This window comes from Oncorhynchus keta, chromosome 26 (genome assembly GCF_023373465.1).
Source record: "Oncorhynchus keta strain PuntledgeMale-10-30-2019 chromosome 26, Oket_V2, whole genome shotgun sequence".
Classification (NCBI taxonomy): domain Eukaryota; kingdom Metazoa; phylum Chordata; class Actinopteri; order Salmoniformes; family Salmonidae; genus Oncorhynchus; species Oncorhynchus keta.
In genome coordinates, this window is record NC_068446.1 from 10667350 (window position 1) to 10682301 (window position 14952).

Genomic DNA, 14952 nt, shown 5'->3' on the forward strand with positions numbered 1-14952 from the left:
ACCGGAGAATTCCTTTGTCTGAAGAAAAGCACTGGAACGAGAAGTAATTCTATCGGGAGCACGCATCATGAGATCAAGGCACTCTGCCAGACCACTGACTCAAAGAGGTCTCATGAACCCCTCCTTTTTAGTAGAATCCTCATTCAAGTTTCTAAAGATGGTTGACATCTAGTGGAAGCGGTAGGAAGTGCAACTTTATCCATATCTCAATGTGTATTCGGTAGGCCAAGCTTTGAAAAACTACAAACCCCCAGATATCCCACTTCCTGGTCGGATTTTTCTCAGATTTTTTCACAGACATCATTCAAACAGTTTTAGAAACTTCAGAGTGTTTTCTATCCAATACTAACAATAATATGCATATATTAGCATCTGGGACAGAGTAGGAGGCAGTTCACTCTGGGCACGCTATTCATCCAAAAGTGACTCCAACCGAAGTGTATGTAAACTCCCGACTTAAACTGTAGTTATGCTATCCAGTGTTTGTAGCAGGGGGGGGGTCTGAGAAGTTCTGTTCTGGTGACTTTTTAAAAGGACATTCTACTCCTAAATGAGTTAAAATAAAAGTATGCTGACACCGTTTAAAATATAATTTCCAACTCCAGAAACGAGCCCAATAACACATTCATAAAATTATTTGTTACAATTATTTAACATATTGGGCCATGTATATAGCCTATGCATTGTCCATATTATGAGGTATGCTATTAGCAATAAACATTATCACCTGTAGCCCAACTGATGCAGCAAAGCGCAAATAAATAGGCTGAAGAATGGGGTTACCTATCTGCATTTACCCTATTGGGTTTAATCATTAGCCAGATCCCAAATGTGATCTTTTAACTAGTTTCTATCCTATAGATGCATTTTATGTCCCATAAAACATGCATAAACACAGTGAATAATAATGTAGGCCTACCTGTTAGGGTAACTGCCAACTTGGGCTAGAACACTCTCTGCCTGTAATTCTCACAGAAACTTAATCACAATTTTTACTCCCCTGGTTGCCACGTCTCTTGCTCAACTAAAACTAGTATCTGTCTCATCACAATTTTTTAAGTCAATCCCTTTTAATTATTTTGAGGTAGTGTACCCCAAGCTACCCTAAAATTGAATGGTGTTACATTTAGCCCCACTCTCCCCTATGCACTCACTGCTAATTGTGGAGCGGTAACGTGTTACAACCATGCCGCTGCTAAAAATTCTGGGTTTAAAATGGTGCAGTTTGCACATATTTAGAGTTTAGAAATAAATAAAGTAGGAATGGAGAACTGGGATCCCTTCTTTTTAACAAAAGCCACTGTTGGGTTGCAATTTGAAATTCTTGCTCCACCAGAAGTTAATGGTTTTTCACTCTGTCAGAACCTAACTCCATTAAAACTGCGGTTTTCGCGATTGCAAGAATTGTTGTGCATTGACTGCTGGTCAATATGCATGTTTCCCACCCTATGGCACTAGTAACTTGAAATGCACCAAGAGAGGAATATTTTTCTCACAAAGAACACGCAACAACAAGCCCATTGGGTAAATAGATAAACTATTCTACTATGGTGTTATCAGATTTTTCTATGAATTACTTGTTTTGTTTGCAGAGGAAGAGTAAATGTGGGCTGTTATAGCATCTTCAAAGTGAGACTCAGCAGAAATATTTGTTCACGTTCCATATTTTTTGTTGTTGTGGCGGCAATGATTTTGCCATGACACAGCGCCACAGCAAAGTGAGTGCAGCGGTAATACTGTGCTATCATACCTGACTTTAAACACTTCATTGTGGATGTAGTTTTCGAAGGTCTTGCGGTACTCAGACTCCTCAGCCTCCTTCTTGAGCTGGGTGTCTGTTTTGGGGCAGGCACAGCAGCGGTTCCCTGGCCCAGACTCGTCTGTCTGGTTCCACTTTTGCTCCTCGTCAGTGTCCAGATGGGTAGGCACCCGCGACGGCAGCTTCATTCCTGCACACAGACAGAGAGAGAGATGGTTAGAATCCCAAACGTCACATCCCAACTGAATCCCACACACAAAATAGTGAACCCTGAAACCCCCTTTTCAATGGTCAACAGACTATGAGATCATTTGATATGATTTATCGACCTTTTCGTAACTATAATATGAAGTAAACCTCTGAATAATTAACAATCCTCTGTGTCTCACCTTTTTGACAGTAGTCAAACTTGTAGAGGTCGCTATCCTCGGGCTGCTGCTGACAGAACACCAGGTAGTGAGTGATGTTGCCATTGGCGTCCGTGGGGGGCTTCCACTTCAGGATGATCTGAGAGGACGAGTTGGATGATGAGATGGGGTCCAGCGGCACCGACGGCTCTAAAACACAACATGGTTAAAGTAGGGTTGGTCGTCATACTAGCGGGTTGGGACCTATTGGCGGATCGCCGCTAGTTCCTCTAGACTTTGGTTAACAGCAAAAGACAAATCACTTGAGTTAAAGCTTGCTAGCTAGAGACACTGTTTTATGCATTTGTTGGGCCGCAAGATTTGAGATGTAGTAGATTAGAATGTTGTAAGGAACGGAGGATTGTTTGTGACTCACTGGTGGCATTGGTGCGGACGTAGATGATCTCACTCTTGGCCCCGAGGACCTGGTGTTCATCTGAGGCGGAGAGCTGGGTCTTGACCATGATGGCGTACTGGGTATAGGGTTTCATAGTATGGATGAGGTAGCCAGGCTCTCCCTGCTCCTTCCCCTCCGAGGCCCGGGGTGGAGGGTCTATGTCAGCTATCACCCAGCTGTTAGAGCCACACGCATCCTGGCCATCAAACTCTGTCACATTCTTATAGGGCCTGGAGAAGGAAGGGGACAGAGACGCACACAGATACTCAATAGTAGAAATATACCCTAAGCCAAGTCAAACTACGTCACATTATTTTAGCGTCTGGAAGGGCGGGACACACACACACACACACACACACATTACTACGTTCTTGGGAAGAGACTTGGATTCAAAACAATGACAGGAGAGTGGCCTAATTACGCACATCCAAAAGCAGAAAGTGGCAGCTACCATTCATAGTCGATACAGCCGCTAACAAAATGCCCACTACTAGCCCCTTCTTTAATAAAGAAGACTCATTCAATGCTAGAGCTACAGTAAGACCCATCACATTCTTATACTGTAGGAGATGAGCGAGAGACAAATTCAATATTCACATATTCAGTTCTACCGCAAAGAAATGCAACCAGGACACCTATTCACATGGTGTGGTATAAGCTTTCTGAAGAGTAATGCAAAGAGAAGAGAATAGCCATTACTCATACCGTACACCACATGCTGATCGATGCTTCTAAAACAGCATGTTTCATTCAGAAAAAGACACCTGTTCTGTTCTGTGATACAGCTAAGAAGTATATACTGTGTTGGGAGCTTAAATAATGACACGGTATGTCCGTCTTACAATACTGCTTACCGGCATGTCCATCACACAGTACTTCTACCTCTTTCTGAATGTATTTGTGTTTATTCTTAATTTATGTGTTCATGTTTTCTACCTACAATACCCGTGCCATAGACTAGCGTCTGCTCCAGGGGTGTCTATATCAAGCTGCCTCACCTTACAGAAACAGATGACAGGTTCCTTCCCTGTGGGCCATTCTGGCTCAGACAAGGGTACTAATTTACTTTCAGTACAGTACACCTCTAGGTATTTATGTATTAATGTATTGCGTCCTACTTACGCCTCTTTGTAGAGGACCATGAAGCCTAGTAGGTCTCTGAAGTCAGGCGGCCAGAAGGGTTCCCACTTGATGAGGATCTTGTCTGACTGCGTGCGCACCGTGGTGAACTTCAGCACCTGGTTCTCACCTGGAGACCAACAACAGAGACAGACAGACATCAGCCAAGGGAGGTGTGATCAGGGCAAATGAGGGAGGTGAGAGAATAGCAATATTGTAGAAGAGGTAAAGATGATATCAACCAGATTCCTTTCCCTATGGCTTCCACATGGTGTGAACAGTGGACTTTAGACACAGTGAACTTTAGACATAGTTTCAGGCTTTTATTCTGAAAAATGAGCGAGAATGATCACATCGCGTCAGTGGATAGCTGGGTGTCCTTAGATTTTTGCATGCGCGAGCAGCTTGGAGCAGAGCTTTTCTCTCTCTCTATCCTATTGAAAAAAATATGTTCCGGTTTAAATATTATTTATTGTAAAAACAACCTAGGGATTGATTATAAAAAATGTTTGACATGTTTCTACGAACTTTACGGATACTATTTGGAATTTTCATCTGCCCGTCGTGACCTGCACGAGCCTGTGGATTACTGAACAAAACGCACAAACCAAATGGAGGTTTTTGGATATAAAAATAATCTTTAGGGAAAAAACCCAACATTTATTGTGTAACAGTCTCGTGAACATCCGAAGATCATCAAAGGTAAGCGATTCATGTGATTGGTTACGAAAGTCAGAAAAGCAATCTACTTTGCTGCCAGCTGTTTGTAATGTTTTGTCTGCTGAGAGAGCTGTCCTAACATAAACGCTTGGTTTGCTTTCTCTGTAAAGCTTTTTGAAATCTGACACGCCAGGTGGATTAACAAGCTGTGTTTTGGTATATTGCACTTGTGATTTCATGAAAATGTAATATTTGTAGTAATTTAATTTGAATTTGGTGCTCTGCAATTCAGCGGATGTTGACAAAAATTATCCCGCTAAAGGGATCGGTGCGCCAAGAAGTTAATTGTCAACGTTAACTGTAAGTAACCTTTGACTAATAGCGTCTACTACATATATTATTTTTAGCGTCTACTACATATTAATAGTATTATATTTTTTGTCTAAAGTGTTGTCTGGTCTTACAGGAGGCCTGGTCTCCATTGGTCCTGCCGGCGATTTCATTCTTGATGTCTCTCCCCTTGGTGCCCGTCACCTCCTCCATCTTGCGGATCTCAGACATGCACAACTTGGCGTTGTGAAGGAAGAACATGCGCCCCTGAAGGATGGTCAGGTTGTGTTTGTTCCAGTCCCACAGCTGACGCAGGTTCTGGTTGTCAAGCGCGTAGAACGAGTAGTTCCTGAAAAGGTACACGAAGAGAGCGGTTGAGAAAATGAACAAACTAGTCAGTCTGTAAGACCTAAGAAAAATCTGATAAGGCAGTAGAAATTAAAAAAATATATATATAATAATCTGCACACTGGTCTATGCTCCCATGTACTGTTTTAATTTGGACAATGTTCCAACCGAAAAATCTGAAATGGTACCCTTTTCCCTATATAGTGCACAGTACCCGAGACCTACCCATCTTGGGTCAGCGTCTCTCCGCGGATGATGTGTAGCTTGCGGAGGAAGGAGAGAGAGACAAGGGCATAGGCTCTCTTGATGGTCAGGTAGCCTGTTATCTCCTCCAGCTGACCCAGGTTAGCCTCCAGCTCTGCTGCTATGTTGTCTGATGGAGAGAGGGGAAACAGACAGTCAGTTCACATTGGTAGTGGGTCTGTGAGTTCCAATTACTTTCAATGTAAAGCCTTTTGAGCACCTGACAAAAAAAATCACTAAGAGAGTCTGTGACTATATAATATACTAGGTAGGTGAGGATTGGTTGGAAGGGGTAGATGAGGAAGTATTGAAGTGGTAGGTGTATACTGTACTCACTCCCTCCACGGATCTTGATGATCAGGCTGCCGTTGAGCACAGTGCATCCTCTCAAAGCCTGGGCTGCTGTCACAGAGTCCACTGTCTTCAGCCCTGTACACATCTTAGGACACAGCCCCGCACACGGGGTACAGTTCAACCTGCAGAGAGAAAGACACACACAGACACTGGTTATGGTCCACTGCCACACACTCATAACACATGGTGTCACCTCACAACAAGCCAGCTGATAAGGACATATAATCCTAGCAAAGGAATGAAATAACGGTGGTCTGTGTGATCAAAATCAGTGTCGTCAAATTTGAGACATTTCTCAAAAGATGCCAAAACCCCAAGAGGCACTGATTGTTCTTACGGCCCCACTGCACTACTCAGGAGGTGAACAACGTCCCCGGAACACAAACACTTTCTCCTGTCTACCTCTATATCACCATATACCAGTGGTCACCAATCGGTCGATCACGGCATTCCTAGTCAAACACCAAACATTTCTGTAAAAAAAAAACAGACGATAAAACCTTGTGTTCTTATTTTTTCATTAGTTTTGTGCTGTTGGTGGTAAGTGCACTTGATTCAGCAGCCCTAGCACTGGGAAGGCAAAGTGTTTCCATTTTTAACCATTTCATGTGTCTTTTAGGTAGAACTCTGCCTACCCGGAAAGCCCAGAGAGCAAATCAAGTGCACCTCTCGGCCTACCATTGGCCAATCAGATAGCTCAAATCACTGTGTCTGCAATGTTTCCTTGGGCCATAGACTGTAAAAAGAAGCCTTATGCACAGCAAAGCCATACGTTGGTGTGGAGTCCTGCAGCCGATGACGCCTTCTGTATACTGAAGGGGCATTTCACCGCCACCCGTTGCAGGAAATCCAGATTCTACGTTGCCCTTTGTGGTGGAGGTGGACGCTTCAGAAGTGGGCATATGGGGGCTATCCTGTCCCAACGTCAAGGTAACCCACAGACATTTGTATCCATGTGCATACTACAACAACAACAAAAAACGGTCTCCTGCAGAAAGGGACTATGACGTCAGTGACCGGGAGCTCTTGGCGGTGAAGTTGGCATTAGAGGAGTGGGGAGACTTGCTGGAGGCTGCCATGGAAGCATTTCTCTTCCTCATTGACCATCGGAACCTGGAGTACATACGGACAGCGAGGGGGCTGAACCAGCGCCAAGCAAGGTGGGCCCCATTCTTCACTAGACCTTGTCATATAGGCCAGGTTCAAAGAACGTCAAAGCCGATGCCCTGTCCTGTTTTGATTATCTTCCTGTTTCTTATTATTAAACTCATCTTCTGCACCCGCTTCCTGACACCCTGTGTATATGTTATAGAAATGTATCAATATGTATCTTTACAAATTTGCTATCACATTGCCTATGAATATATGAACAACTTTGGATTTCACCCCAGTCTCATAATCGAATGGTTTAGACCGTTTGAATGTTTTGATGACTTGGAGTGAGCTTCTCTTCTTAAAGGTCTCCTGCTTGGGCCATACTGTGTGGGTTGCAAAAGTGACTGATGTCTTCATTATGAAAGTATATACTTTACCCGGTATATCTAAAAATGACAACTGATTGTTTCAAGCAAAACTACCAAAACTATTGCTGATTGTTGAACCTGAACAATCGAAATGAAATCGAATGTATAGCCAGATGAGTTGTCTCCGGGGGTAGTTTAGGCTTCATTTATTCCGGTAAAACACTATTTTCAACAGGGCATTTGATAAAAATAACCTAGCAAATTATATTGGTTGTCACTCAACTAATAAAGCCTATTATTGTGCAACTCATTATACAAACATTTTGAATGCTGAAGGTTACCCGCAGATGTGCCAGGTCAGGAATAAGCCTACCTCTTGTTGGTCAGCGTGCGAAGCTGCGCAGAGTGCGCACATTTTGACTAGGCTACTAATATTGAATGCAGAATGACTTGTAGATCAATGACTCAACACAATTACATGCTAAGTTCAACACAGAAGGAGAGGACTCAGTATTATCCCGCAGGTATAGTAAAACCCCATTTTCTCCCTAATTTCGTGGTATCCAATTCGAAGTTACAGTCTTGTCCCAATCGCTGCAACTCCCCTACGGACTCGGGAGGCGAAGGTCGAGAGCCATGCATCCTCCGAAACACGACCCTGCCAAGCCACACTGCTTCTTGACACACTGCTCGCTTAACCCGTTAGCCAGCCACACCAATATGTCGGAGGAAACACTGTCCAGCTGGTGACCGAATCAGCTGTGACCGGGAGACTGTAGTGACACCTTACCCTGCTGTGCCACTCGGGAGGCCGGGAAGATATAGTAAATTGAGCAAAAACATTTTGAACTGGCAATTCGTAACGTTTGGACCGATTTCCTGACCGATACATTCTACAATTGGATGGGTTTTGAGTCCCGCCGACCGATATACTCATATCTCAAACATGTAAAAGGGGAGCGATGTACTCATATTTCAAACCTGTAAACAGGGGACTGATATACTCATATCTTAAACATGTAAACAGGGACCGATGTACTAATATCTCAAACATGTAAACAGGGGACCGATCTAATATCTCAAACATGTAAACAGGGGACCGATGTACTAATATCTCAAACATGTAAACAGGGCACCGATGTACTAATATCTCAAACATGTAAACAGGGGACTGATGTACTAATATCTCAAACATGTAAACAGGGGACTGATGTACAAATATCTCAAACATGTAAACAGGGGACTGATGTACTCATATCTCAAACATGTAAACAGGGGACTGATGTACTCATATCTCAAACATGTAAACAGGGGACTGATGCGTGTTGGTGAATCGTTAAACCCCTAGTAAACGGCTGTCATGTTATAGATCTAAGACTTACGCGGTAGAGTTGATGGTGGTGTACCCCGAGGGGCACTCTGGGATGCAGGCGTTGTTGTGGATGACGTACTCATGGCAGTCGCTGCTCTTTCCATTCTTGCACTGGTTGTGAAGGTCCTGGCAGAAGGAGAGAGAGACGCAGCGCCAGCCCTTGAAAATGTAGTATCCCTGGGGACAGTGGTCCACACAGGTGTCCTGGTGCTGGAGGTTCTGGCAGGCCACACAGCTGCTGGCTTTGCCTGCCTCCAAGCAGCCTCCCAGGCACTGGTCGTGGCAGCAGTGGCCATGCTGGGTACAGGCCCGATGCTTACAGGTGGAGGGACACACTGTGGAGGGAGAATGAGTGGGGGAGGGAGAGCGAGAGGGATGATGGTTAGAGTTCAAACTCAATACAGGGGGCTGTCTGAATTCAGTCTTGAATCGGCTTAGACTGTAGATATCACTAACATCTGGATCAAATATATTACCCGGTCTCCCTGAGTAAAAAGCATCCCCCCAAATGAGTTGACTCACACCCAAATGATTGCAGAGGTGCTGACTAACAGAGAGTAAACAGCGTCAAAAGATAGTCACACTATATACAATTGAAGTCGGAAGTTTACATACACCGTAGCCAAATATATTTCAAGTCAGTTTTTCACAATTCCTGACATTTAATCCTAGTAAAAATTCCCCTTCCTAGGTCAGTTAGGATCAACAGTTTATTTTAAGAATGTGAAATGTCAGAATAATAGTAGAGAGAATGATTTATTTCAGCTTTTATTTCTTTCATCACATTCCCAATGGGTCAGAAGTTTACATACACTCATTAAGTATTTGGTAGCATTGTCTTTAAATTTCTTAACTTGGGTCAAACGTTTCGGGTTTCGGGTTTCCACAAGCTTCCCACAATAATTTGGGTGAATTTTGGCCCATTCCTCCTGACAGAGCTGGTGTAACTGAGTCAGGTTTGTAGGCCTCCTTGCTCACGCATGCTTTTTCAGTTCTGCCCACAAATTTTCTTGGGGATTGAGGTCAGGGCTTTATGATGGCCACTCCAATACCTTGACTTGGTTGTCCTTGAGCCATTTTGCCACAATTTTGGAAGTATGCTTAGGGTCATTGTCCATTTGGAAGACTAATTTGCAACCAAGCTTTGTGAAGTGCACCAGTCCCTCCTGACACTGCCACCCCCGTGCTTCACGGTTGGGATGGTGTTCTTCGGCTTGCAAGCTCCCCCTATTTCTCTAAACATAACGAGTGTCATTGTGGCCAAACAGTTCTATGGAGGACATTTCTCCAAAAAGTACAATCTTTGTCCCCATGTGCAGTTGCAAACCGTAGTCTGGCTTCTTTTATGGCGGTTTTGGAGCAGTGGCTTCTTCCTTGCTGAGCGGCCTTCGAGGTTATGTCGATATAGGGCTCGTTTTACTGTGGATATAGATACTTTTGTACCTGTTTCCTACAGCATCTTCACAAGGCCCTTTGCTGTTGTTCAAACCGTTTTAAAAACGTCAGAGTGTTTTCTATCCAATACTACTAATAATATGCATATATTGACATCTGGGACAGAGTAGCAGGCAGTTTACTCTGGGCACCTTATTCAGAGCTTCTCAATACTGCCCCCGTCACCAAGCAGTTAACAGAAGCTTCTAAAGCCATGACATAATTTTCTGGAATTTTCCAAGCAGTTTAAAAGGCACAGTCAACTTAGTGTATGTAAACTTCTGACCCACTGGAATTGTGACACAGTGAATTGTAAGTGAAATAATCATGCACAAACTAGATGTCCTAACCGACTTGCGAAAAATATAGTTTGTTAACAAGAAAATTGTGGAGTGGTAGAAAAACAAGTTTTAATAACTCCAACCTAAGTGTTTGTAAACTTCCGACTTGAACTGTATATGGGAATTTCCACCGAAAAGGCCCCGTGAGCACTAACATGTGAAGTTCATAGGAGCATTCCAAATTGGGTGTGTCATGAAAGCTAAGAGTCTATATTTTTGGGAAATGAAGGCATAGATAACATCTTCAACCATTTTCCATGTTAGAAACTCGGCATCAGTAAAGGATTTGATTTCTGGATAAATGGGTCTTCTCGAAAAAGTCAAGGTATTAGAAAAACATCAAAACACAATGTTGATGTAAAGAACGCTGCCAACTAATATCAACACTAGATTTAGTTTGAGAATTTGTTTGCCTTCTGTAAGTTTAAGAAATACTGCCTTGTAAATTTCGTTACCAAAAACACACATATAGATTTTATATATTCTCTCGCTCGTGAGGGAGGATAATGAAAGTTCACAGAAGTAACACGTAAAAGGTAGATCAATTAGTTAGTGATTTTACTGATAAAGTTTGAATCACTTAAATTATAAACAAACTCATACTTCCATTACCAACCTGTAACGGAACAATAAACAAATCTGTAACAGAATTACTGCAACTGAATTGGCCACAATGGGAAATCATAATAGTCACAAACTACAGTTGGGTTATCTGCTACTGTCCTCCCACTCCGCATACTGTTATGTTCAGCTCATAAATGTTTTCTTTGTCTTTCCGTCGTCTGGTGGTCAAACCAAGAGTTTAAACAGCCCGTCTGAACAACCTTGCTCGCTCTTTCTCCAGTTAAATGTCACCTCTCCCAACTCTTACTGACACCAACGAATGAGCCCCGTTTCTTTCCATTTATTGTGGCCAGCATCGTCACCCACTGAGCACCGACCTACACCGGACGTCGAAAGTAGTTGACATTTGGTCAGTCCACCCTGGCCTTGATGATACCGTCCACAGGTGGACCGGACTGGACCAAATCTAAACCGATCATAGAAGTATGTTTCAACAGTTTGGATAGCACAGTAGATTACAGTAAAATACAATACAGTACAGTGAGTACAGTACAGTAGAGTATAGTATAGTACAGTACATTGTACTGTACTATAATGAATTATACTGCACATAACTCTACCCTACTCTGCTGTATTGCACTGCACTGTACTCTACTGTGCAGTACTGCCTTACGCTGTGTTGTCCAAACTTGTGAAACATGAGAATGACATTCATATCCATAATTATGCATTTCGGTGTAGTATAGATCAGGGACTCATTATGTCATTCCGTTATCATAATGCCTTTACCGGGTGTAAATGCACTTCACTTATTGTCGTTCAATACTAGCTGACATCCAATTATTTCTTCGTCTTTGAGTCTGAATTCGGAGCAGATATTTAAAAAAATATATATATATATTTTTTTTAACATGATCGCATAAAAACATGGTGATTTTACTGTCTTTCCGGTACCAAAGTTCGCAACTGCACAATTCCACTAAATTCATTTTTGTAAAATCTTCAGTGAAAATTTTTAAGCGTGGTACTTGTGCATAGTGTTGTATGGTTAGCTAAACTTTTACACTATTGCAGTGTTTACCTCAGCCATACAGCTGATCTCACTCCTACTATTGGAACAATTACAGCTCTTCTAGCCAACATTAGCTAGAAACCGAAAGTGTGGAATTTGTGTCAGTTACATTTCATTTATTCCGGGGGGAAACCACCCATGGATCTCTCCAGACAGCCTTCCCAAAGTCCAGGGTGGTTCACCTCTGAGCCAGAATATCTCTTTGCTGTGTTTCTAGGTAACGCTGGGAGGCAGACAGAGGTTAGGATCTGTGTCCCGGTCCAGGCTGGGCTCCCGGTAACCGGAAACGGCCCAGCAGCACTGCCGCGAGTCACCTGCTCCCGGTGCTGACACCGGCCCGCCATGGAGACAGACATCCCAGACAGAACAATGTGAGGGGATTTGAGAGGCTGATGTATAAAAGCTGTGTGTCTGTCCCACGTGTTTGGCAAGCAGGAGAGACATGAGCTGCCTGGGTCCAACTCAAACAACCACAGCATTCTTTTACAACAGAATGGAAGTGGGAGGGGTGGGGACAAAACACTAAACCCAAAAATGGAGAAAGAGGAGAAAATGAGAGGCAGTGCTGAGGAGGGAGGTTAGAGGTTTCGGACTCTGGGATCCAGGCTCTCGATCCAGGCTCTGGGGTGGAAACCTCAGGGTCCTGTATGCATGGCTGCCTGCTAGCCAGTGCCCTCTGGAGGGAGGGAGCCTCAAACGCACCCTGACCGTTACCACACCACGGGCTAACAGAAGGGAGCAACACAGAAGGAAGTAACTGGCAAATGAGGAGGAGAGGAAGCTGCTGTCATCTGTTCTGTCGTAACTATTACTAATTCTGCTATTTTTTACAGGTCTGTTTGTTTACTACTACAGTGTGTCTGTTTAAGTGAACAGTGCATGTCAGTGGCCCTATGTTATATGAGAGAGTCCAATGGATGGAGAGTTGAAGGAGCTTAAGTGTGTATTTGATCAGCAGCATTAAAGTGAGGGGCCTGAAAGAGGGGACGAAAAGTATAATGTACCACCCCACCATAAGCCTAAAACAGTCACAATACATTTGGACCGCTCCTAGGCCATCGCCACACAAAGGACATCCACATTCCTGCTTCTCATTGAGCTGGTCTGGCTTGAACAAAGCTAGGCTGGACTGGGAAGTGGTATAGGCCTGGTCTGAGCTGGGATGGGGTTGGGGCTGGACAGGGCTAAAGTTTTGCAGATGAGAAATCCAGCTGTCTGGCCTGACAGAGGCCCAGAGAAAACCACCACACCACAGAGAGTATCTCACTCTCTCCCAGTTGCATATAGCACCTGCCTGGTGGGATGACCCCTTTCTAACAACAACCTAGTTCACAGTCAGAGCTCCCTGGTCCCCGGCCATGGTCAAAAATAACCCACCGCAGCCTCAGCTGGGCTCAGACACGACACAACCAGTCCATAAACAGTGTCAAAACAACCTGCATTACAACTTCCACATATCTAAACATGGAAGCAGGACTTTCAGCTCTCCGCTAGTGACACAACTTAAAGATCCTTTGCTTTAGGTTTTCTTCACGAGGGAGTCAGACAATAAACATACCACTTTACTCCACAAAGTTCATCCTGACTGACTATATCCCCCTCCTGTTTATTCTACTAATGCCCATAACTTTAACAAAGTGATACACAACATTACCTGTGGCTCAGGTCTGGTCCAGTCACCACAACAACCACAATAACACATGGTTATCTGCACACGTTCAAATTCGCCTAACCCATGTCTTCAAACAGAAATCCTGGTTAAAAATGTACTATAAGCTTAATTCCAGTGATACAATACAGTGGTGATGTTAGGGAAAGTATGACTCTACACAAAAGCTAGCAGTCATTTGTGGCTAGATCATTGTACAACCTCAACTGAAACTGTGGAAAAAGTCCAGATCACTTTTCAAACAGTTGTCTCGTGACCACCTTATTGTTTTAAAAAAAGTGACGAGGTATGTGTGCATACGTGCGTGCGTTCCAGTGTGGGGCTATCTGGAGCCGCTGTATGCATGGTGTGAGGACACATTGAGACAGACATCAGGTTGGGAGTCATCATCTCTTCCTCCTCAGGGCAAGACCACACACACACACACACACACACACACACACACACACACACACACACACACACACACACACACACACACACACACACACACACACACACACACACACACACACACAATTCTGAAATATCTGCTGCTGTGCTCACCCTAGCGGAAAATGTTACAGGCCTGCAAACACACTTCTTTTTTGGGAAGGGTGATGATGCTGACTGAGCTCACTATTCCTCAACAGTTGAGAGGAAAAAAAACTACTGGGAAAAGAGAAGAATTAAAATGAGTCAGTCAGCCAACCTTCGAGGGTTGACACGACGGTGAGGACATCACACGCTTACTACCAGCAGAATAACAAGGAAGGACCTTCTGCCTCTCAGTGAGGAGGCAGGGGCAGGCCTCCTCACTGCCTGTCTGAAATGAGAGGACGGGAGAGGGAGGACGGGAGAAGGAGGGGGCTGGAGAAGGGGTAATGTGAGATCTGAGGGGTGGGAAGGGGAAGGTTGGGGAGCAGGCTGGCTGAAGGAAATTAAAGAGGGATAGATGGGCAAGCGAAGGACGGAGGTCAAAAACACGAGGGAGAAAAAGATTCCTGATCTCCCAGGAAGAGTACATGCCGGAGTACAGCTCCCACCCAGATCCGCCCTCACCCTTAACCAATGTGTTTGCTGGCCGTGGAACGCAGCCATTCAATGGCCCCCTCCATGTCGGGGAGGAGAGCTGCCCAGGGTTAACCCTTCGATAGACAGAGGCACACTGGGAGAATACGTGAGGCCGCCACTCGCTGCCTAGGAGGCGCTCCCTCCTCTCTCGTTCTCCTGCTCCCTCTCTCTAAGCCCTTTTTAACCCCAGGCCTGCTCAGAGCCTACTACTAGCTAGCACAATGCTAATACTGCAACTAACACTGCCCCGCAACATTCCTATTCTGGCCAAACACAGCCTGTTCATTCATTCCCCTCCTCAATCTCTCTCCATCATTTCTGTGTGTGAAAGATGTGCGTGTGTCTCTTTCACACACACATGAATCAG

The 14952-nt window shown here is 44.2% G+C and overlaps 1 protein-coding gene across 1 annotated transcript in view; it reads right to left on the reverse strand.

Annotated features, from left to right (window-relative positions):
* The window catches only part of LOC118358912 (insulin receptor-like), a 111156-nt gene that overhangs the window by 22731 nt on the left and 73473 nt on the right, over positions 1-14952 (reverse strand). Inside the window, exons 3-10 of the mRNA XM_035736918.2 lie at positions 8463-8787; positions 5600-5739; positions 5246-5393; positions 4807-5021; positions 3686-3812; positions 2543-2793; positions 2149-2316; positions 1751-1949 (exon numbers count right to left, since the gene is read on the reverse strand). Coding sequence (XP_035592811.1) covers positions 1751-1949; positions 2149-2316; positions 2543-2793; positions 3686-3812; positions 4807-5021; positions 5246-5393; positions 5600-5739; positions 8463-8787 — 1573 coding nt within the window. The remainder of the gene's footprint in view (positions 1-1750; positions 1950-2148; positions 2317-2542; positions 2794-3685; positions 3813-4806; positions 5022-5245; positions 5394-5599; positions 5740-8462; positions 8788-14952) is intronic.